Below are 24336 nucleotides of genomic sequence, written 5' to 3' on the forward strand. Positions count from 1 at the left end.
TCCCTGGGATTCTCCAGGCAAGAACACTGGAGTGGGTTGCTATTTCCTTCTCCAGTGCATGAAGTGAAGTCGCTCAGTCGTCTCTGGCTCTTCACGACCCCATGGACTGCAGCCTACCAGGCTCCTCCATCCATGGGATTTTCCAGGCAAGAGTACTGGAGTAGGGTGCCATTGCCTTCTCCAGACAGAAGTATTACTTGTGAGTAAATAAGTCAGCTTTTAAAGGAATACGCTTTGATGAATAAGCATTCATAGTCAGCTCCCAAACGCTTGGCACGGAGTGAGCTCTGTGTGGCTCCATCAGGATCTTTGAACAGAAAGCTCCTGGACAGGTGACCCAAGTGGGGCAGGGGTTTGGAGTCAAGATGGCCCTCCTAGTGGTGTTTCTCTGGCAGAGGCCTGCTGTCTGGGTCACCTAATGAGTCTCATACCAAACACCTGCCATATAAAGATAGGGGGGAAGAGTTGGGGGGCACAAGGGAAGTGTAGTTCCAGAAAAGGAGTCCATTCTGAAACATCCTTTAAAGATGCCCAGAGCCCCGGGACCTGGAAGGCCAAACTCAGGACATTTCTCCTTCCTTCTGTGTCCTTCCCTCCAAAGCTGGCTTATGCTGAACAGGACAGGCTTCAGATGTAACAGGGCACAGTCATCATGTGGGACAAAGTGGGAAAGGTGTGGTGCTCCGGGCTGAGCCAAGAAGGGGATGCATAACTGTGGAGGCCCCATGCTGTCTCAGCTCCTTCTAGATTGCTTTCGTGGGACTGGTCTTCTGGAATGATGAACATTTTGCACGCTTGGTTCCACCATAGCGTTGGATGGAAACTGAGTCTGTGGAAGAGGCAAAACCTGGGTAGAGTTACCTGGGGTGAGGCCCTGGGGAGGGACAGGCAGCCTGGAACACTGGTTTCTGTGAGATGGGGTATGGGGTGAGCTGGGGTGCTGTGGGGAGCTCTACCCCAGTTTCGTGCTGCAGCCAACCCCCATATCCCCACCCACCTCAGCTAAGAGCCCCAGGGAGTGGGCAGAGTTCCAACCATCAGCTCCAAGTCCCTAGAAACAGGGCTCTCAATGCGTTACGCTAAGAACTTTGTTCCTAGCGCCGCCTCAGATAATGTCACCAAGGGGTTTCACTCCCCTGCTGCCTCTGCCTCCCATCCACAACACCCCTTGGCTTAGACACGCAAATGGAGAGGACAGAGGCCCTCAGAAGGCAGGCTTCTCCTCCTCTGCCCTGTGCCTGAGCTGAGGCCAAAGGCTCAGACTTGGTGAGGTCTCCAAGGTCAGTCTCTCCCATAGCCTCTCTCACTCAGAAATGAGTGTCACAGTGCTCTGGAGAGCTGATGAGGGAGACCCTACTCATCCCACTTGCCTCTATTTCCTCTCTCCAAGAGAACAGAGCGAGCTCAGCTCTCACTGGGTTATTCAGAATTACTCAGCCAGAGCTGAGTGATAATCCCCCAAATGCAATGTCACCCTCAGGGTCACCGACTGACTTTCCAGTGTACCCTGACTCTGTCCTTACCTGCTGTGTAGCCTTGGACAAGTGCTTTTACAACTCTGTAAGTCTTGCTCCTCAGTCATCTTCAAATGAATCCTGTAACACAGGCTTGTGAAGATCAAGGTCATGGAGACAGAGTGCAGAAGCATCAGCACCATGCCTGGACCATGGGAAACACCTCATAGATAGGAATAGTCACTATTGTCGGCTTATCGAAAGGAAACGGGCTTCGCAATTATTTGTTCGAGTAATAGTATACATTTTCAACATAGTAAAACGTATTTATTTAGAAAATACTCTAATTCATCCCCTCATTCTTCAAATTGGCTCCACACCCCAGTAAATTCCAATTAGTGAGGCTTGTTTTTATGCCCAGAGGGAAGCAGGCTCACAGTCAGGTGCTGTCCCTCCCCACCTGCTACAGTCAGGGCAGGGTATCCAGAGTGACCAGCGAGTGACTGCAGCATCTCCCAGTCCTGAGTCCCAGGATCCTGGGTCTTCAGTTACTTCTCTTTTCCTTCCCCTACCCCTGCCTTAAAAAAAAACAACACAATATATATATATATATGTGTGTATATATATATATATTTTATTGCAGTGTAGTTAATTTATAATGTTGTGTTAATTTCTACTGCACAGCAAAGTGGTGCAGTTATACATATATATACTTTCTTTTTCATATTTTCTACCACAATGGTTTATGGTCATTTCCTGATTGATTGGAGGTAAGAAAAGTGGCAGCGTGTGTATTTATTTGAATCTGCCTCCACTGAACTCACCCGTCCTTTCCCACAGGCTGTAAAGAGGTTCTTGAAACAGGAGTGCAAGTGTCATGGCGTGAGCGGTTCCTGCACCCTGAGGACCTGCTGGCTGGCCATGGCTGACTTCAGGAAAACGGGCAATTATCTCTGGAGGAAGTACAATGGGGCCATCCAGGTTGTCATGAACCAGGATGGCACTGGTTTCACTGTGGCTAACAAGAGGTTTAAAAAGCCAACGAAAAATGACCTCGTGTATTTTGAGAATTCTCCAGACTACTGTATCAGGGACCGAGATGCAGGTAAGTTCAAAACACTTTATTCAAAGTACCTAATTCTTCCATGAATCAGCACTCCTCAATTTAAGAACAGTACTGTATTTTCCACCTGCCAGTCCTCTAAGTACAGCCTGCTGTCTTCAGGTTCAAAGCTCAGGTTCTTCAGCATTCATATTTTAAGTGCACAGAAAGCTTTCCTAAGCAACTGGAGAAATTCACTGATAATGTGCAGATTCTGGAGCAATGGGAACCCAACAAGAATGTACGTGGCAAAAAGTCAAAATGTGCAGATTAGCAAAAGTCCTCAGCCTGGGCAGAACTCTAACTGGTGGGTTCATGTCCACTCTGTATAGAAGCCCAGCATCTTCCCTGTGATTTGATGCTCAGGGGAGGACAGCTTTGCAGTGTATCTGCCCCTTTAAGTCCCACCTTTGTGATTATGGAAGAGGATCCCAAGGCTTTAGAGTTAGCCTGTTCTGAAATCCTCCATACTTCACACTCCTTCGCTCTTTCCAAAATGCTCTGAAGTTGCCAACTACTTGAAAGCAGGAATTCATCCCCACTGGCTCAGCTGTCGGAGAGCAGTGGATGAGGGCTGCGTAAGAGGCACTTCGTTTATTAAAGCCACACCCTTGCCTTACTGACGGCACCTTCCCTGTCCTGAACTCACTCAGAGGGCAGCTCCATCAGCCTCAGTACAGCAGTTGCCACCTGTGGGCTTTACACATGTGCTTTTCTCCACCTCTTGCCCCTCCTGGTCTGGGCTTAGCACAAAATCCATGCAAAGACTTTGATACAGAATAAGAATGAGCACTATGTCTCAGTGGAGAGGAGGTGATGGGGAGCCCACAGCCACCTTATCTCAAGCCAACTTCTCAGGCTTAGTAGAAAGCAAGGGAATTCATTACCAGGAAAAACATCCTCGAATTCAAATTCTGAATTTGTTTTTCATTCCAAAGTAATTGCAAAGGAAACAGTAAAACAGAGCGGACGTCAGCAGCTCCCATCACAGGTCTGAGCAGGATCATCAGGGGATGTCACAAAAAGTCCAGAGCCTCTTCTTTGTCCCCAAGTGCTTGAATTGCCTTCATGGTTTGATGAGCTGGTTCTTTGCAGCCCCAGAGCACGTTTGGACATGCAGCCCCTGGATTAATAACTGCTGAGCGAAAGGGCCAGATGCTGTGCCCTGCTGCATTCCTCACGTGCTTTGCGACCTCTAACAAGTCATCCTACCTGTCAGGCCGAAGTTTCCACCCAATCCCCAAGAAACCTGTGTTTTGGTACAGGAGGGTCCCAGAGGTCTGGGTTCCTTTCTGCTGCTAACTAGCTGCTTAACTTCAGACTGCTCAGACAAGCATGGGGCTGATGACATCAGGATCACTTTAGGAACAATGTACTGACTCCTGTGTGCCAGGTACTGCTCTAAGACCATTGCACACATGGTCTTATTTAATCCTTAGAACCGCCCTATGACATCAGTGCACTGGAACTGATTATTGAAGAAAAAAGACAAAAATGATTAAGAAGAGGGTGGCTCCTGGTTGATCAACATCAACCAGGAACCAAATTCACCTCTTATAATTTTTGAGATCAGTTAAGTACCCTGGATATCACTGTCTCTATTGTACAGATGAGAAAGTGAGTAACCAGCTCAAGATCTGGCTGGTCTTGGAGGGGATGAATGTCCAGTTGTCTGACCCCATGACCTGTGCTCCTAACCCAGACATTACAACTTGCTCCTGTCTTTCTCCCAGGGCATGTATGTGAAAGGACGGGTGAAGCATGAACCTCACTTCAAACATAAGAGGACCTGCTTCCCCTGGACATCTTTTCTGGTTTTTTGAATTGAAGCAGTTTGCACAGTGAAGCAGTTATGCATGATGACCATTTAACTGCTACATATAGATAGAAAGCCCTTACTTTCTCTTCACAAGGGGGAGATTCTGAATTGAATCCCTGCTGCCTCTTCAGGATACTAAGTTATTCTTGCACACTTTGCTTTTTATACTCCCATATATTAGAACATGATTCTGTTTCTTGATCCTAAAATAGCAAACACAGTTGCAGTACCCACCACATAATAGGGCTTGATCTATATTCTCTCATTGAGTAAAGTGGGATGTTATTATCCCACTTCATGGGAGGGGAAACTGAGGCTCAGACAGGTTACGGATTTTTCCCAAGGACTCTAATGGGTAAGAGGCAGAGCAGGGACTTGAATCCAAGTCCTCCCATCCTTGTAACTATTGCACTCTGCCTCCAAATGCACCAGCCACAAGGCCTACTGCTGCAGGTCTAGACTTTCTGAGGGAGGTTATATAATTTAGTCCCTCTCTTATTTCCCTTCTATTTTAGCTTCTCTGACTTAAAAAGATTTGAATTTGGTTCTGGGTTGGTATTGATCTACCAGGGGCCACCTTGTTATCTTTTTAAGTAGCCAGTTCCATTGTTTTAGATCAGATATCCACTAAGATTCCTAGATTATTCATAAATTGAACTATACTTAAGGCCTTTTTATTTTAGCTAAGCCTAGAAAAATGCCAAAGTCATCTATGAAAACTTGCAATATTTCTTTTTAGTTCTGTTGACCCTTAGATGACTGTTTTAGTGAAAATATGATTTAGGGTGTTTGATATTATGTGGAGAAATCTTGGATTTCTGACAGTATTTTGTCATTGTTCATATCTGGACAAAGAACACTTACAAATAACACATATATGAGATGCCGATTTTCCCTGAGACAGCCTCCTTTAACCCAAACGGCTGCTGAGGGCCTAGCCCTGGTCTGTATAGAGACGAGACTTTCTCCAGGCTACTTTCTACTAGAGACTTCTGCGGTATGTGCTCTGAAGAATCGGTCAAAGTGTGTAGTTCTGAATCTTCCTGGAGTGGCTCCCAGCTTTCGATTGTTCAGGCAGTGAGACATGAGAGAGTCTGAGAACTGTGAGGAGGGAGATTCCCGAATCTAACTCAGTGGCATTTCTTCTCTGGGCTCTCCACCCTCATTCGGGTCAGTGCTGACATCCTCTGGTGTACATTCTAAGACGCACTCACGGTTAACGAGTCAGGACATCACTGAGAGAGTCTCTCTGTATGATTGCACGACATCAGACCTGCTTTACGGTAAATGGAACATGTTCGAAATAAGTTATTGTTGTTCACTTGCTAAGTCGTGTCTGACTCTTCGAGACCCCATGGACTGCACAAACCAGCTTCCCTCTCCTTAGAAATGGGTTACCATCAGAGTTATCCAGGCTCCAAAATAAGTCAGAAGTTTTCAGTAAAATTTAAATCAAATATATTTGTGTATACATATATGCGTGTGTGTGTGTATATATATTCACTTTCTCTTTTAAAATTGACACTAACCTTTCCCTTGATTTCACCACTCTGCTGTGTTGTGGTCATTTTATCTTGCTTTTTTTTAAAAAAAAAAATATCATGTACATTTAATATTCAACTGATTGGGCAGCTTCCCTTTGTCAGCACTTAGAAAAGCAATGGTGGTAAGAAGACTGAACATTGTCAAGTCATAGATATTTGGAATTGGCAGACTTTACTCTTGCTAGTTAGTGGCTTCTTCCTGTTCAAATCCACTCCTAATCTGACTGATGTGAGCTGGCTTGTTTTGTAATTTCAATTTGTGAAGTGGATAAAGTCTGTCGGTCTAGTCCACTGTTTTCCAAAGTGAGGACTTCTTCAGAGACCTGTTGGATCAGAATCTCAGGGTTTTTTTCATGAGATTCTGTATGCTTTTCACACTCAAGCACATCAAAGTTTGAAAAATCCATAGGGTTTCCCTGGTAGCTAAGAGGGCAAAGAATCTGCCTGCAATGAGGGAGGCCCGGGTTTGATCCCTGAGTGGGAAAGATCCCCTGAAGAAGGGTATGGTTACCCGCTCTAGTATTCTGGCCTGGATTCCACGGACAGAGAAGCCTGGCTGGCTACAGTCCATAAAGTTGTAAAGAGTTGGACACAACTGAGCAACTAACACTGTCACTTCACTTCTCAGGGAATCCACAATTCCCTGATTTTCTATAAGTATCAGGTACGAAGAAATCTTACCTGAGATATTTGTTGTTGTTGTTAAATATCTGATCTCTTACAAAGGAAAAAGAAGTTTTTCTATTTGAAAAGCTCTAAATAAATGTCACTCAAAAATATCCCTGCCTTGACTTACACAGTATGAGAGGGTGTTCTTTCACATTAAGGCATTTTTTGGGACCCTCTTTTACTGGGAAGAGCACTCTGAAATGATCTCATCCATCAAAGCTTCCCTTGGAATTAGCTTGACGGAGATCATCAAGTCAGTCCTTTAGTGAAGGCCTGGAACAATGATATCAGGACTAGTAGATTTTGGTGAGAATTACAGAAGGGTGAGTCAAGACCCTAGGGTATTCCTGGGTGAAGACAGACCCAAACCTCAGGTTGGAAAGGTAATGGGAACTTTGGGTGAACTCCTACTGAGAATCAGGCCTTGGACTGCAAGCCTTATGTGCATTTTCTTTAAATCTTCACAGCAGTTACCTCTATTTATAGAGAAGGAAACTGAGCCTCTGAAAAGTTAACTTGTCCAAGATTTTGTGGCCTGTAAGTGGTAAACAAAACAAAATAAATAAAATCAAAACAAAATTCTATACTTTTCTTACCTTACTTCCTGAAACTTGAGAGTAGCGACTGGGGGGCTGTGTAATAAAAAGGCAGCATGAGGACACAGAACATAATGGAATGAGGTGCCCGCAAAGCAGGGAGCTGGGAGGTGGGGAAACTTCAACCACATTCAGCTTAGACTGCCTAGAAGCCCCATTCAATTACAAGCCCTTTCAGATTTGGAGGGTGTTATGTCTTCAATTGCTCCTAAGAAATGATAAGCTTGAAAACCTGTAAAGGAAGATTTTCTTATGGCAACAATAATGACAAAAGACATTTTTTACCCCCCAGTCCTCCATTGAAGAAGCTGAGTGCTCTGATGTTCAACTATAAATACTTCCTAGAGATTCGGAGAGTAGGTACAGCTGTGTGATGCTGTGCATATGACATTTTGCAGGCCGAACTGGAGGCCAGATCTAGGAAGTGGGCTTTCGGGGATGGGTGGTTGTGTGGTTATCTCCTCTGGTTATTGCCCCTGGCATCTGTAAATCAAAGAAGTCCTTAAGTTAGAGATAGGTGCATCTCTGGCTAAGGAATGCTGCTGTCTCTCCAGAGAAGGCCTGCACCTAATCACAGACCACTTGCACTGGTTATTCTGTAAAACCCTGACCTGGGCCAGAGGTCACCACGAGGTCTCCTCTCCTGCTGCAGAAAACAAGCAATCCTCCTGTCAAGTTCAGAAAGCAAATGGAGTTTACCAGTTGTTTAACTTGTTACTGAAAGCCTGAGACAGGTTTCCCTTGCTGTCTAGAAGCAGAACCTTCCTATAAAAACTTTCATAAGCCGAAATGGCCAAAAGCGAAGAAGTGATTACCTTAGGACACATCTTGCTAACAGATGCACAGAATCCATGGAGATAGAGCATGGACACTCACGAACTCAGTGCCAGGTGACGGCGCCTTGGTACTGAGATGCTGAGTGCAGGTCCTGGGGAAGGAGCTGGGTAGGGCTACTCCTGTTGCTCTGGGCGGGCGCTGCCTCTGTACCGGCTTGCTCCAAAAACAAAGGCTCAGTGCTACTTTCACTTTTCGCCTCTTTTGGTAAAGCAGAAATTCTCTTGGGATTTCTTCTGGTTAGCAAAAACCGGTACTGATGTAGAATTTCTGCAAAGTGAAATGCATAAAGTGAACTTCCTCAGAAATCAGAGGAGAGCTTTACCTGCCTAACAGCTGCAGACTGTGAATGATGTGAGTTCTCAGATATCGTGGTTCTTCCCACGTAAATCATATTAGCAAACAGCTCAATAGCTATGGGAACACAACCCCAACCAAGGCTTACACAGACTGGTTGGTGTTCTAGACCTACCCCGTGGTGTGACTAGCTTGCAGAACCTCCGAACTCTGTGATTATGACCTGATTAAAAAAAAAAACAAGAGAACACCATCTCAGCCAATAGCAGTGGGTGGGCCTTATTTTGATCCGAAATGTACAATTCCCACCAGGATATCTGAGGATCCTCATCTCTTCATGGAACAAATATTTATTAAGGCCCTTCTATATGCCAGAAACTACGCTAAGCCCCAGGAATGCAAAAATGAGGTAGTCAGAATTGGTCTTTGCCCTCATGGCTTCATAGGCCTCCCGGTCCTTGTGGATGACCCAGGTGGGTGGCAGGCAGGGGACACAGGCTAGGTGCTAGGAAACCCTACCTGGGCCAAAATGTGATTTTCTTAGGTTTCAGTTCTCACTCCATTGCTCTATTATGAGGTCTTACCTTACATTTGTCACTTTGAAAATTAAAGAATAAGTTTTTTATCCCTTTCTATGTTAAGCTTTATTGTAGAAATTTCATGATATCTCAAAAAGTGCTAAGACAGCTAGAATAGGCAAGAATGATACGAAAATATATTGGTGAGGTTTTTAAGTTACCATTTTCACAGTAATTACTGATTATCTTATTTAATTTATATCAATACTATTTGGTGGACCCTCAAATTCCTGGTGGCATATAATGCAGATAGCCTATCCCTCCTTCTTATAACACTGTTTTCTTGACCTCTGTAACACTGCAGTCTCCTGATTTTCCTCCTGACCTGAAATTGGTCTTTCTCAGTTTCAGTTGTTAGTGTCTCCTTGTCTACTTCTCAACCTTGAAGATCTTCAGGGCCCAATCTAGTCTCTTCTCACTGGTTCCTCTGCATTTTCTCTCTGGGTGGCCTCCTCCGTTGATACGGTTCTAACTGCTCCTCAGACCTCATCTGTGTCCTCTCCTCTCTCCTCATTCTGTATTCAACCCCCTGCTTAACAGCTCCAGCATGCTCATGTTTTTATCAACCTACTTCTGTTAGAAATTGAGCTCTAGATTTGCCCCATTCCCAAACATGTCTTCCCCAGGTTTCCCCTTCTCAGAAAATGGCATGACTGCCCACTCCATGGGTCAAGCCATAAACCCACACATCCTTTGTTACGCTGCTTTCTCACTTCCACATCTGGTCCATCAGCATGTCCTCTTAGAATGTACAAAGGATCTATCACAGAACGCCGCCTTCTTTCATTCCTAGAATGTGCCAGCAGTTTTGGTTTAAATATTTGTTCACTACCTGTCTGCCCCACTGGATTCTGACTCCATGATGGCAGGAACTATTAATACATCTGTCTGTTCACCACTGAATCCCTGGCACCTAGTATATAAACATGTGTTGAACTGAACTGAATGGCGAGTTATAAGCAACACAAAATATGTTCATCATTTTAGCTGGATACTTATGTTGGTGCAGTGTGCAGCTTAAAGATAATTTGGTTTCTTTTTTCAGCCTGTCTTCATTCATCACTGATTATAACACACAGCCTATGAAAATTCCCATTTAAGCATAAGTGTTAAATGGAATTTTTCCTCATATTCAAGTGCATTAGTGGGGCATTTACAGAGCCTAAGATGCTTCTGGGTATCCATTTCCTTGGATGAGATAAAAGGTCTTAAATAAATGCAGCAGCAGACTCTATATGTTACTTTTAGCTGCCACCAAATACTCAGTTCTTTTACTCTTTGGGGGGCCTTTTTCATTTACTGTTATCAGTGGGATTACAGGCCAGTTCATCAGATTTCATTGCTAACATACCAAAATACCTTTTACAGCCAATGCTATTTTATAGTATAGACATGATCCGTAAATCTGCATTTCCTTTTAGAATACAAGCTTGCTAGAATTACTATACGTTTAGGATACATTAAAAAGTACCCTGATTTGACAGTGACTATTAGATTGAATTTGTAAAGTTTTTTTAAAAAAAAATTTTTTATTAAAAAAAAAGAAAATTTAATTTTCTGATTTCTAAGTCTTTGACATAACTACTAACAACAAAGAATTTATCAAATAGATATCCTTTACTTTTTTGGAAATAGAAAAAAATATTTCTAATTATTGTATTAATGTGTGATTATTTCTAATTACTATATTAATGTGTTACAAATAAAAGAATGTTAAAGTACTTTAAAATAATGTATCTGCATACTTCTTTTAAGCTTTCCCCATACAACTTATTTTGTGCTGCTATGGCAACTTAAAATTTGCAAATTTCATATGCCTATGAATTTGCAAATTTCATATGCCTATGAATTTGCAAATTTCATATAATAAAGAGCCCTGCATTATAGATTAGGAGATGGATGCTGCCTATGATTATTTCTACTGATTACTAACTGGGTAGTCTTGGACAAATTCACTTCTCTGGGTCTCTTAAGATATGTATCTCACTTAGAAATTCCTAAGGTTCCTATGACTCAATCTTCAAATGAATGGGTTGTTAATTAATCTTACTCTAAGTCTGCAATAACAGAACCTGAATCTGATGCCACAGAGTCTCCTGTCATTTTTAATTTCTATCATTTAAAAATGTGCCACATTTCTTGTATATGTTCTCTTTATATATCAAGTGAGATATTTCAAATAAAAACCAGGCTCTCAGCTCCTCTGTCCTCCTCACAGTGCCCTTGGGTGAGCCCTTCCTGGAGAAGTATGCCTCTGTTTGGCAAGGGAAGGTTGATATTAATTTGTAAGAAATTGATTTTAGTACTTAATAAATCAGGAAGAATGTGTTTACCACCTGAGTAATATGAGACCTAACACTGTCCTTAGGGAACAAGATGTATGAGAAATCACCAAACATTTCAAAACAGTGTATGAGCCCTAGAGCCTGATGTGCTAACATTACAGGACTTAGGAAGATGGTCCAGGTGGGCTTGGAGCGGACAGAGAGTGCTCGATGAAAGGTGCTGAAGTAGGCCCTGAATCTTGAGGGGTGGGAAGACTTTCAGTCTAAAGGAGTTAGGGGAAAGTCCCGTGTGGCAGGTGAGGGTAACTCTACGGTCTACATGGCTGTGACATCAGAAAGTCACTTCAGTAGGACAGTGAGGAGTCAGCTTGATGAGGCTGTGGGTGGAGGGAGATGGGAAATAAACATGGCTTAGGCTAGTCGGAGAAGGCAATGGCACCCCACTCGAGTATTCTTGCCTGGAGAATCCCATGGACGGAGGAGCCTGGTGGGCTGCAGTCCATGGGGTCACGAAGAGTCGGACACGACTGAGCGACTTCACTTTCATTTTTCACTTTCATGCATTGGAGAAGGAAATGGCAACCCACTCCAGTGTTCTTGCCTGGAGAACCCCAAGAATGGGGGAGCCTGGTGGGCTGCTGTCTATGGGGTCGCACAGAGTCAGACACGACTGAAGTGACTTAGCAGCAGCAGCAGCAGCAGGCTAGTTAGTGCCAGATAAAGAAAACCTTGAAGAGTGTGACTCAACAACTTTAATTCCAGGATGCTGCTGCTGCTGTTCATCAGGCTCTCCCCCGTCCCTGGGATTCTCCAGGCAAAACCACTGGAGTGGGTTGCCATTTCCTTCTCCAATGCAGGAAAGTGAAAAGTGAAAGTGAAGTCACTCAGTCGTGTCCGACTCTGCGACCCCATTGACTGCAGCCCACCAGGCTCCTCCATCCATGGGATTCTCCAGGCAAGAGTACTGGAGTGGGGTGCCATTGCCTTCTCCAATAGGATTCGCTAATTTAATGGGATGCTCTTTCCTGAGCCAGTCAAACCTTTCCTAGTGATTATGAGAATGCTGAATAAAATGCCTTGAGATAAGTGGAGAAACATTGTCCCGGCTGTAGCTTTACGATCCTTGATGCAAGGAAGGGAAGCCTTCCAAGCAGATGAATGTGCGGCCTCTAACATGTGCTCTTTAACATTCTTTTCTTCCCTCGATAAATCTGTGTTGTGAATGACAACATGTAAGTCAGCCAGAGGAGAAACAGCCTATTGGATGACGGGCTTAAGTGAATCTTGCTTTATGCCCTAATGGTCAACATATGGGCTTCTGTCAGCCTGGAGGGCAGGAATTTCCAGAGATACAGACCCATCCAGAGAGATAGAGAGCGCCCTTCCTCCAGGTCCCTGAGGTGTGGGTCTGGGAACTATTAGCACAAGCCCCCCATCCTCCTCTGCTGTCAGGAAGATGCATGTCAGTGGAGACAGAAGTGTTTCTGCGCTAGGAACCCTGACTCCGTTATTAATTTTATAGCTCTGGGGATGGCATGCTTGATTCTGTAATGTTCCATCAGCCTTGTTCCACCGAAGGTGTGTTATGTGGTCCCAAAGTTACACAGTTTAGAAGCTCCAATTCTTTATCCTTTTCCCTCACAGGTTTGTGAGCTCTTGTGTGGGTCAGGATGAGGACAACACCTGTGGGAGGAGAAAGGTCGATCTGGCTGGAAGCTGCACCTTCCCATGGTTGCAGACAGCCTGGATCTCCCGGGCACTGACTCCAGGCAGATGGTCTGACTACGGTGTAGTGTAAAGATGATAGAAGGCTGGGTCTGCTGGGCCTAAGACTGCTCCACCATGGGCAATGGGATCTGTACCCAGCAGGCCACACATCTGGGCATATTTCACAAACCTAAAGCAAAGGAAGTCAGGGAAAAGAGTTTCCTACTTGGCACTTCTGTTCAGTGAACTGAGTAAATCAAAGTGTAGTAAGAAATAATACTATAAAGCAATGTCAATAATATTTTAAATAAGCAATCAAATCTGAAGCATCTAAATATATGTTTATCTTTTAGCATATCAATTCGGGAGGCTGATATTAGGCCATTACTCAAAAATATTTTTAAAATTTCTCCTGTGAAGGATTTTTAGAGCCAGCCACACAGGCTATTGTAGACATTGTATGATGCAAATATGTGACCAATTTGGCATTTGGAAATGGCACAGAGAATCTCAGAATGAAGTCTGAGAAGAGTTAGGTGAGTGATCAAGTGATGCCATTTCCTTTTTAGTGAGATGCAAGCTGATGTGTGCTGCCTCGCACTCAGTCGCTTCAGTCACGTCTGACTCTTTGGAGTGCAGCCCGCCGGGCTCCTTTGTCTATGGGACTCTCCAGGCAAGAATACTGGAGTGGCTTGCCATGCCCTCCTCCAGGGGGTCTTCTGGACCCCGAGACTGAACCTGTGTCTCCTGCACTGCAGGTGGATTCTTTGCCATTGACCCACTGGGGAAGCCCAGTTGATGATACAGGCTTTTCTAAACTAGAGAATTCAGTGTAGAGACGCTCCTCCCAGAGTCTCAGTCACATCTGAGACGTACATTAGAACCTCCTTGAGGGCACACAAGTTTTAGAGATGTATACCCTGCTATTACAAAGTAATCAGTCTGTGTAGTTCCTCAGAAAGGAGATAGGAATTCAACAGGAATATTATAAAGGAAGGATGCAGTATAAGCTATAAGTACCATGCTAACCAGCCTTGTCTACTTTCTTACATAACTTTACATGTCTTAATTGTCGATGACATATCATGTGCTGGAGAAAAGGTTCCCCTCCAAAACAGCTGCATGTCAGGACCTACCTTTGCAAGTTCTTCAGTTGATAAAATAATGAAGGGAGAGAGCAGGAAATAGGTAGAAGCACTGATCACATACTGTTACACATGAGCCAGCTTTCTGGGGCCTATTTCCTATTTTCTGGCAGGACACGAGGCCCAATCACAAGGTCAAGGCCTCCATCTCTGGGCTCGGATATGCCTTCTCCAAATTCTGACCCTGTCACCTGCTTGCCGTGTGATCACTTAACCTCCCTGACCTTCTCTTTGCTCATTTCCAAAACAGTGATGATAATAGTACCTACTTTATAAGTGCTTATGAGTATTAAATGAGATAATGCAGGCAAAGGCTTATCACAGGGCCTGGCCTGTATAAGTTAAATATTGGCCCTAGTTATGAACAAAAAGAAGAGAAAGAGGATAAGAAAAAATGTAGAGGGGAAAAAAAAGAAAGAAGAAGAGGGGTAAAAGAGAGGAGAAAATACAGGATGGATGAACTTCAGCTCTATCTGGCTTTGAAAATGTAAAAACTGGCCCTTTTGGGCTTAAATCTGATAGTGTAGCTGGTTTTATTTGTGGCCCAGGCAGGGGTCATCAGATCATGAAATGAGTGACTCATTATTTAATAAGTTGGTATATTATTTAGAATAAAAGATCTAAAATATATGTCCCAAATATTTAGCATTAAACAAGGAGTCAGTGACTCCTTTTCATACACGTGAGCTCACTCTCTCCCCCCAACACACATGCACAAATGCATAGTCTTGATTCTTTTTAAAGATGATGGTGATGGTGTTGTTTTCTGTCTTGAAAGAGTAATGGGAGGTTCCGAAGACAACAGAGGCCTACTGCTGTCAATAATACTAAGTCCTTATTCTAATTTTGATCCAGGAAAACAATACCAACAAGTTTTATATAGTTTCTGCACTCTGGCAAATGCTGTCTTCAGGGTTTTGATGAAATAGCTCTGTTGTTCAGTTCAGTTCAGTTCAATTCAGTCGCTCAGTCATGTCCAACTCTTTGCAACCCCATGAATCGCAGCACGCCAGGCCTCCCTGTTCATCACCATCTCCCGGAGTTCACTCAGATTCACGTCCATCGAGTCAGTGATGCCATCCAGCCATCTCATCCTCTGTCATCCCCTTCTCCTCCTGCCCCCAATCCCTCCCAGCATCAAAGTCTTTTCCAATGAGTCAACTCTTTGCACGAGGTGGCCAAAGTACTGGAGTTTCAGCTTTAGCATCATTCCTTCCAAAGAAATCCCAGGGCTGATCTCCTTCAGAATGGACTGGTTGGATCTCCTTGCAGTCCAAGGGACTCTCAAGAGCCTTCTCCAACACCACAGTTCAAAAGCATCAATTCTTTGGTGCTCAGCCTTCTTCACAGCCCAATTCTCACATCCAATCATGACTACTGGAAAAACCATAGCCTTGACTAGATGGACCTTAGTCAGCAAAGTAATGTCTCTGCTTTTGAATATGCTATCTAGGTTGATCATAACTTTTCTTCCAAGGAGTAAGCATCTTTTAATTTCATGGCTGCAGTCACCATCTGCAGTGATTTTGGAGCCCAAAAAAATGAAGTCTGACACTGTTTCCACTGTTTCCCCATCTATTTCCCATGAAGTGATGGGACTGGATGCCATGATCTTCATTTTCTGAATGTTGAGCTTTAAGCCAACTTTTTCACTGTCCTCTTTCACTTTCATCAAGAGGCTTTTTAGTTCCTCTTCACTTTCTGCCATAAGGGTGGTGTTATCTGCATATCTGAGGTTATTGATATTTCTCCGGGCAATCTTGATTCCAGCTTGTGTTTCTTCCAGTCCAGCGTTTCTCATGACGTACTCTGCATAGAAGTTAAATAAGCAGGGTGACAATATACAGCCTTGACGTACTCCTTTTCCTATTTGGAACCAGTCTGTTTTTCCATGTCCAGTTCTAACTGTTGCTTCCTGACAGGTCAGGAAAGGTATTGCTGAGGCAGGTCAGGTGGTCTGGTATTCCCATCTCTCTCAGAATTTTCCACAGTTTATTGTGATCCACATAGTTAAAGGCTTTGGCATAGTCAATAAAACAGAAATAGATGTTTTTCTGGAACTCTCTTGCTTTTTCCGTGGTTCGGTCAGTCATGTCTGACTTGGCAGCCCCACGCATGGACTGCAGCACTCCAGGTTTCCCTGTGCTTCACTATTTCCTGAAGTTTGCTCAAACTTATGTCCATTAAGTTGGTGATGTCCTCCAATCATATCTTCTGCCCAAATTACAGCAAGTGTCAGAACTTCCCTTCCTTCCTACAGTCTGTCTTCAGATCTAATAAGATCCAAAGCCCAAAGCAGAGCCGGTTGGTAGTCTGTTGCTAGGCAGCCTCCGCCTTCCTCTCAGCCGGCCCATCCTGGTGCTGCTCATCCCCCGGAAGGGCTGTGGCCACTCCAGGCTGCAACCTCACAGCGCTCTCACTTCAGCGACTCTCACCCTTCTGTTCAGAGTCTCATTGCTCCAGCATTCTGTAGCTGAACACTGAACTGCTGAGACAACTCAGTGCCAGCGTCTCCGCCTCTTTTTCTGAAACCACCTCCGAGTTAAGCTCTTGCCAGTGGCCGTCGCTCTGTCTGCTCCTCTCAGAGTTTGGACGATGTGGAGATTCCTTCACTGAGTAGCCATCTGTCCAGATGGGGTCTAGTTCAGTCGCTGCATTTGGGGGACAAAACCCACCAGGGCCATTACTCAAGGATGAGCTAGAATGCCAGCATAGACCTCCTTGCGCTCACAAGCCACCAGAGGACGACTGCCGCATGTGACGTCAGTTAAAGGCCCACAGCCTGATTCAGGAAGGAGACATTTTGTCTCCCTGTCCTGGCCCCTGTGCCCCACAACCCCAAAGTGGGTACAGAATTTGAACTGCATTTTAATGGGTTTATATTATGATAACAGCATATCAGCAGAAGTGAGGAATGTTTATCAGTGTGCAGGGCTTATGAACAAGACACAAAAAAGGTAAAAATTCTGAGTCTCCTGTGGATGGCAGGTGAGAACACTTTTCACACCTGCTAGGGGTCTCTTTCACACCCCGGGCTTCAGTTGCCATTCCGCAAAAGATGTCCTAATCCGTGTCTCCATCCTGACCTCTCTCCTGAGTCCCAAAGAGGATTTTCAGTGACCATTCCGACCTGGATGGCCCACATTCACAGCCAGCTCGACATGCTGCAAACTAAGCGAGTTATCTTTCCTCAAAGCCTGCCCATCCCAGGTGTTCCCACCTCCGAGAATGTCCCCACGTAAACCCAAGCGCTGCTGTCAGAAGCCCGGAAGCACTGCTCAGTCGCATCCTCTCACCTGTTGGTCCAGTCAGCCCGCACATCCTGAGATGCTCCTCCTCAGCGTCTCTCGAGTCTGTCAGCCTCTCCCGTTCACACCACCACTGTCTCCGTCCAAGCCACGTCGTGTCCTGCCCAGAGTTTCATTGGTCTCTAACTTGTCTGCTGGCCTTCACCCTGGCCCCCTGCAATCCAGTCACCCCTAGTGATTCTTCTGAAATGCAAATCAGATCACGTCACCCTTTTAGGGAGCACCCCCCTGCCCTTGGCTAACATGTAAACCCCTGAGCCTGAGACACAAGGTCTTTCCCAGGCAGGTTCTGCCCACCTGACCGGCTCATCTCCGGCCACTGCCCTGTTTAGCACTACCTTCTCAGCAAAGTGAACACTTTTCTGCTCCTCACACATTTCCACGTCTTTGCACATGTGTCAGCTGCTGCTTCCTCTGCCTCCTCTTCCCCCTTCTCTTCTTTTTCTCATACCGCAAAGTGCATGTATCCCACGTGTACAGCTCAGTGAATTCTCAAAGAAGCACCTCCGGGTATTAATAACATGCGCCCAGATCAGGAACTTGAAGAGAATAGTATTCTGGAAGTCTCCTCTGCACCTCTTTTCACTGCTACCCACCAAAAGACAGCACTACCCTGACCTCTAATAGCATAGTTTTCCCCATTTTTGTACTTTATATAAGGAACACCTACACGCAGTGCATCAGATCCTGCAACACAACAAACTCCCAGTCAACTTAATGGCCGGAAGTCGCCTTGAAGTTCCATCTCCAGCCTCATCTCTTCTTTTTCATTAGTGTTTTTCTTTTTCTAAATGTGCTCTTTGGCTGCACTGCGTCTTAGTTGTGCCACGTGGGCTCTTTAGCTGTGGCACACAAGCTCTTAGTTGCAGCGTGTGGGATCTAGTTCCCAGGCCCCCTGCAAGGGAGCACAGAGCCTCAGCCACTGGTGCCCCGGGGAAGTCCCGGCCACATCACTCCTTTCACCTGTGCTCTTCCATTCGCTTCATCATCAAGCTTCTTCGTCACCACCTGGCCTCTCCTCCTGTTCATGCTTCAGTCCACTGCGTCCACCCATGTTGTCCCACTGAGGCAGCTCCCATTAAAGGGCACTAGTTACCCCCCTTATTGTTGAACCGAATGAACAGTTTCCAGTCTTTTCCTACCTGACACGTTATCACCCCTACAACTCATCTTTAATCCAGTGAGTCATGAAACCTAGTGATCCTTCCTCTTTAACACCTCATGCATTTGTCTTCTGCCTCCTCTCATTATCTCTTGCCTGGACTAATCCAAAGGACTCAAGATACCACCCTGCCCCAAGCCACTCTTCCAGATTCATCATTTTGACATATTTTTCTCTGAATAAAAATCTGGACTGGCTCACTCCCCACCATGGAATAAAGTCCTAATTGTAGCAAAGCAGGAAGACTCTCTGACCTGTTGCTCCAACCTCCCTTTCCGTGTTTGTTGCCTAACATGCAGCCTCTGCCTTGGTCACGTTGAATCTACACAGTCTCCTGTGTACTTGACCTCCAAGTTTCTACTGGGAGGTTCTCTCCTGCCAGAAAGGCCTGTCACCCCATTCTCCCTTCAATCTTCTATTCATCCTTCATGTCTTATATCTAATGCCACCTCCTCTACAAAACCATTAACAGCTCCTTTTCTGATCCTGTTTGCTACTATTAATATTAATAAATATCATTATGATAATATGCTTCATGCACTCTCCCTAGAACATAAACTCCTCAAAGCAGGCAGGATCTTTGTTTTGTTCATTGACACAGCTCAAGCTCCCAGAACTAGGCCTAACACACAGTAGGCACTTCTGTTAAATACTTGTTAAGTGAATGAATGAAGTAAAGTGTTGGTCACTCAGCTGTGTCTTACTCTTTGTGACCCCATGGACTGTAGCCTGCCAGGCTCCTCTGTCCATGGGATTCTGCAGGCAAGAATACTGGAATGGATAGGCATTCCCTTCTCCAGGGGATCTTCCCAATCCAGGGATTGAACCCAAGTCTCCTGCATTGCAGGGAATTTCTTTACCATCTGAGCCCAAGTGAATGAATGGTTAACATTTATTGAGCACTTCTTATGCCAGGCACCTCCAGGCATAATCTCATTCCATCCTCACCACAGCCCCTGAGGAAGGAACTGTTTTTATCCCAATTTTGCATGGGAGGAAACTGAAGCTTAATGAGATTAGTAATTTATCTTACTTAATTTACCCAAGGTCACACAGTCATACATGGTAAAGCTAGGATTTGAACCCTGATCTGTCCAAGCCCTAAATAACCTCACTCTATTGTCTTTAGCTTTATGGTGCTATTTTCACAAAGCCCTGCCTTTGGCTATAGAAAGTCTTCAGCAAATGGAGCAGTTATCTTGAAGTAGTGGAAATACCTCTTTACATATTTATCTCTTCCTTGTATTATGAGTTTCCTGAGAATCAGAACTGAACAAAAATCCTAATTATTTTATTTCCTCATCATCACCACCAAAACCCCAAGTAGCCACACAATGTCTTACACATTTGCATTCACTAAACATTTACTGAATTAAATAAATGGGTATGCTGTTAAGAGGCAGCATTTGGCAGTGAGTCCTTTCTGCACAGTAATTCTGAGTACTGTCCTGATGGTTGCCCCGAATCTGGCTGCTGTCTCTTCTAACCCTTTGCTTCTTCAGCATGATGTAGGCTCTGAGCCATCCCTGGCTGACCCACCCGCCACCCTAACCCCAGCCCTTTGCCATCCTTCCTGTCCTTATGAAATTCCCCTGCCTGTCTTCCTGCGGTCAGTGGCCTGATCACGCAGAGCAAGTCCTGCCCCTCCTACTCTTCTTCTTGACCCCATGCCCTGCTTGAACCTGGCTGCTTCCCTGGTCATTCTTGACAGGCAGGGCAACATGACATTTATGTAGATAATTGGAACACAGGGCGGAATGTGATAAACAGAGTCACGAGGCACTGGAGGAGTTATAAAGAGGGAGAAATTCCTAGTTAAATAATGGAGGAACAGAAAATGAAGTCACTGTCTTTTTCACCCTGATAAAAGTATTTTTTGTTTTTTGTTTTTTTTTTTTTAGTTTTTCAGTAAAGAGCTTAGCTTCTCTAGGTTTGTAGATTATTTAGGATTGTCAGTCACAAGTAATAGAAACTTGAGTGGCTTAAGCTAAAAGGGGAAATTTATTACAAGGATACAGGGTGTCTAGGAATCCAAAGGCTGGAATGCAGCCAGACCTCAGAGAGAAATGTCCAGAAAACAGTCCAGCATCTGGGCAGCATTCTCATTCCATGTCTTGTCCTCACTGTCTCTGGACATCTGTCTCGTCCTGTCTCTGTGACGTCTTCTCATCCACAGACCACATCATGGTACACAGCTGCCAACAGCTACTGAGTTTATACTTGGAGTTTGTACTGTCTCCATCAGAAGCACAAATCCTCAGGGAAATCTACCTGAGTGGCCCAGTTCAAGTCAGTGCCCACCCCTGGCCCAATCACCTGCTGCTAACAGAGAAGAGTCACATTGTTCACTATTGCTGCCAGGCGCCCTGCTCTGTGCACGAAGGATCATTATAAGCTGAGCAGGCTCTAAAAATGTCCACCACACTTGGTTCTGCTGTCTGATAACACTCTTGTAAAAGAATTCTGAGTGCTTCCCCAGGAAAAGAACAATTAAGAGGCTTCCTATCTTTGAGATTCTCGGAGAAACAAATACATAAATATGAACTGCCATGTAGCAAGCATCATCCTAAACAACTAAGACAATGTCCACTAGTCATTTCTAACAGGCTTTTTATACTGGTTTTATTTATCAAAGACCTAGAATCCTGTCTTCAATCAGGTGTCTCACACACATCTCAATGGCCCACTAGACCAAAGCACAAAAAATAAACCAGGCTGAGCATGGCTCCCTCCTCAAGGCCTTACACAAATGGTGCCCACACATCCCCTTCAGCAAGCAGAGCTCTCTAATCGTTCCTATAAGCCAGTGTAATCAGGTCCAGGGAGGCAGAATCTCCTCCCTTGCAAGAGGTCCATACCCTGACAGATTCCAAGATAACTTTGGCCACTGCTTCCTCAGTGCAGTTTAAGGTCAGGAGAGGGAGGATCAGGACAGGTCCTTCTTTCATTCTGACCTGGCCTTGGCCATTCAGTGACCCATCAGTCCAAGGCTGGGTAAGGGTAGGCAGAAAAGTTCATCCAGCTTACAGTGGGAGTGCTGGAGTCAGGACGCTCAGGACAGCCCCAGAGCTTCATGTCAGTCCTTCCTGGATGTGGCCCTCACTGCCACTGCTGCCGAGGCTGACATGTGCTGTGTGGTCCAGCCCTGGGCTGTGGTGAGGTGGCATCAGGGCCCAGTCCTGGAGGATGATCTTGGAACCCTTCCTTCAGAAGCATGCTGTATTCCACCCATGCCAATTCAGTAACATGCCCTGACCTGTCTTCCAGGCTCCCTGGGTACAGCAGGCCGTGTGTGCAACCTGACCTCCCGGGGCATGGACAGCTGCGAAGTCATGTGCTGTGGCAGAGGCTATGACACCTCCCACGTTACCCGGAAGACCAAGTGCGAGTGTAAGTTCCACTGGTGCTGTGCCGTGCGCTGCCAGGACTGCGTGGAGGCCCTGGACGTGCACACGTGCAAGGCCCCGAAGAGCCCCGACTGGGCAGCTCCGACATGACCCCAGCGGAGGCTGCCATCCATCTTCCCTCCCGCAAGGACTCCATTGGATCTGCAAGGACGCTGGGCCTTTGGGTTCTCTCTGGGAGATACTTCCTGAGGCACAGAAGCCCCTTCCCGCTGACTGGGGCCACACGCTGCACACTAAGTCTGCCCTATTTTCTCTGACTTCTGGCATCCTGGGACATGTCTCTTCCTGGTCACAACAGGTTGTTAGAGGAGCGGAGGGGCCAGATCACTGTTTCCACCCCCCTCAACATTTCCTCTTTTGAGAGCAGATGACCAGAGAGAAAAAGTGTCTCAAATGAGCTTCCTTTGTGTTTTTCAACAAATGTTCACAGTTAAGAAATTCTATACTTCTCTCTGGAGGGTACAGTAAAGAAAGCAGGATCAATCCCCACTGATTTAACTTTAATTCTTGAAAAGACCAAGCAAGGCTTTTGCCTGATGAAGTGATTTTCACAGCCTGCTACCTCTGGGGTAATCGGCAATTGGCTGGAGAAAAATGGCTTTCAATAAACTTCAGGTTTCAAATGCATGTATTTCAAGGCATTTGTTGCCATATTAAAATCCGATGTGACAAGGTGGGTCTGTTATCCGTTGGTACAGTTTGGAATCTGTGCAATAGCAAAAGCCTCAGAAAGTGACTGCTTTGCATTACTGTCTGCTCAATATAAAGAACCTTTTAGGGAATGAGATTTGAAGAGAATTAAAAAGGAGACTGATGATCTGGCAGTACTCTGTAACTACTGGGTGAAGATGGAGAAAAGTAGCGTAGAGAGTGGAAGGCTAGAAAACGTGTCTGTACAGATAAGGGGGAAAGTGGGGAATAAAATTCCTACTTGGTGTGATGCCTGTGGCCCATGGAATTTTGTAACTAAAATGGCTTTGAGAATGAACACTTTTGAAATGACAAGACCAGGGAACCAAAATGCGGACAGAGAGGTTTCCAAAGCAAAGTCACGCCCAGACAGCCTCTTCCATAAGCAGATGCCTAAAAGTTGGCCACATACACAAGGGAGCATCAGCTAGTACTCATCTCCCTTCAAGCACACCGTTAAAGACCTGTCATATTTAGTTGTGTTATTTGATGCTTATACGACGACAAGATACCCTAACCTAAAGCAAATGACATGTAACTTTGCTTATGAAGTTGGTAACTCTAGTGTATTATATTGCAAACAAAAATTGTAACTTGGAGACTATAGTTAAGGGACCCAGCTGTAATTATGGAAACATCAATAAGCAAATTGTGGCCGGCTTCTGCCCTAAACCCAAAATTGACATCCAGGGGAAATGGAGAGGCTGCCTGCCCTACTTAATGTATCAGATGAAAGAAAGGTGAAATGCATGAAGGTACTCCTTCTGCCCTGTCCAGTTAGGTTCTAGATCTAAATGTGATCTCTTCACACAGCTACACTAACTAACAGGATGATTCCCTTTAGGCATCTTGTGTCAAATCCCTGATGCTGCTCATCCTTGGATATTTTGGCTTTCATGTTCTCGATCCTTGCTTTAGACAGAACATTTAGACCAAGACTTATAGATATCAACTTTATAGAGTGTTTTGTCATAATGATATTTGCCCCTTCCATTTCAGTTCAGTCGCTCAGTCGTGTCCAACTCTTTGCAACCCCATGAACCACAGCACGCCAGGCCTCCCTTTCCATCACCAACTCCCGGAGTCCACCCAAACTCATGCCCATTGAGTCAGTGATGCCATCCAACCATCTCATCCTCTGTTGTCCCCTTCTCCTCCTGCCCTCAATCTTTCCCAGCATCAGGGTCTTTTCAAATAAGTCAGCTCTTTGCATGAGGGAGCCAAAGTACTGGAGTTTCAGCTTCAACATCAGTCCTTCCAATGAACACCCAGGACTGATCTCCTTTAGAATGGACTGGTTGGATCTCCTTGCAGTCCAGGGGATTCTCAAGAGTCTTCTCTAACACCATACTTCAAAAGCATCAATTCTTAAGCACTCAGCTTTCTTTATAGTCCAACTCTTACATCCATACATGACTACTGGAAAAACCATAGCCTTGACTAGGTGGACCTATGTTGACAAAGTAATGTCTCTGCTTTTGAATATGCTATCTAGGTTGATCATAACTTTCCTTCCAAGGAGTAAGCGTCTTTTAATTTCATGGCTGCAATCACCCTTCTCAAAAGTGACAGGATTCATCTCTTTGCCCTCACTGCCAAATCCTAAAAAAGAGTGAAGTCGCTCAGTCGTGTCTGACACTTTGTGACCCCATGGACTGTAGCCTACCACACTCCTCTGTCCATGGGATTTTCCAGGCAAGAGTACTGGAGTGGGTTGCCATTTCTTTCTGCAGAGGATC

General features: G+C 45.0%; 1 protein-coding gene across 1 annotated transcript in view; it reads left to right on the plus strand.

The window, feature by feature from the left end:
- WNT2 (Wnt family member 2) overlaps window positions 1-21997 on the plus strand; it is a 45242-nt gene extending 23245 nt beyond the window's left edge. Inside the window, exons 4-5 of the mRNA XM_052638953.1 lie at window positions 2295-2559; window positions 21768-21997. Of these exons, the coding sequence (XP_052494913.1) occupies window positions 2295-2559; window positions 21768-21997 (495 nt within the window). The remainder of the gene's footprint in view (window positions 1-2294; window positions 2560-21767) is intronic.
- The last annotated feature ends 2339 nt before the right edge of the window (window positions 21998-24336 follow it).

This window comes from Budorcas taxicolor, chromosome 4 (assembly GCF_023091745.1).
Source record: "Budorcas taxicolor isolate Tak-1 chromosome 4, Takin1.1, whole genome shotgun sequence".
Classification (NCBI taxonomy): domain Eukaryota; kingdom Metazoa; phylum Chordata; class Mammalia; order Artiodactyla; family Bovidae; genus Budorcas; species Budorcas taxicolor.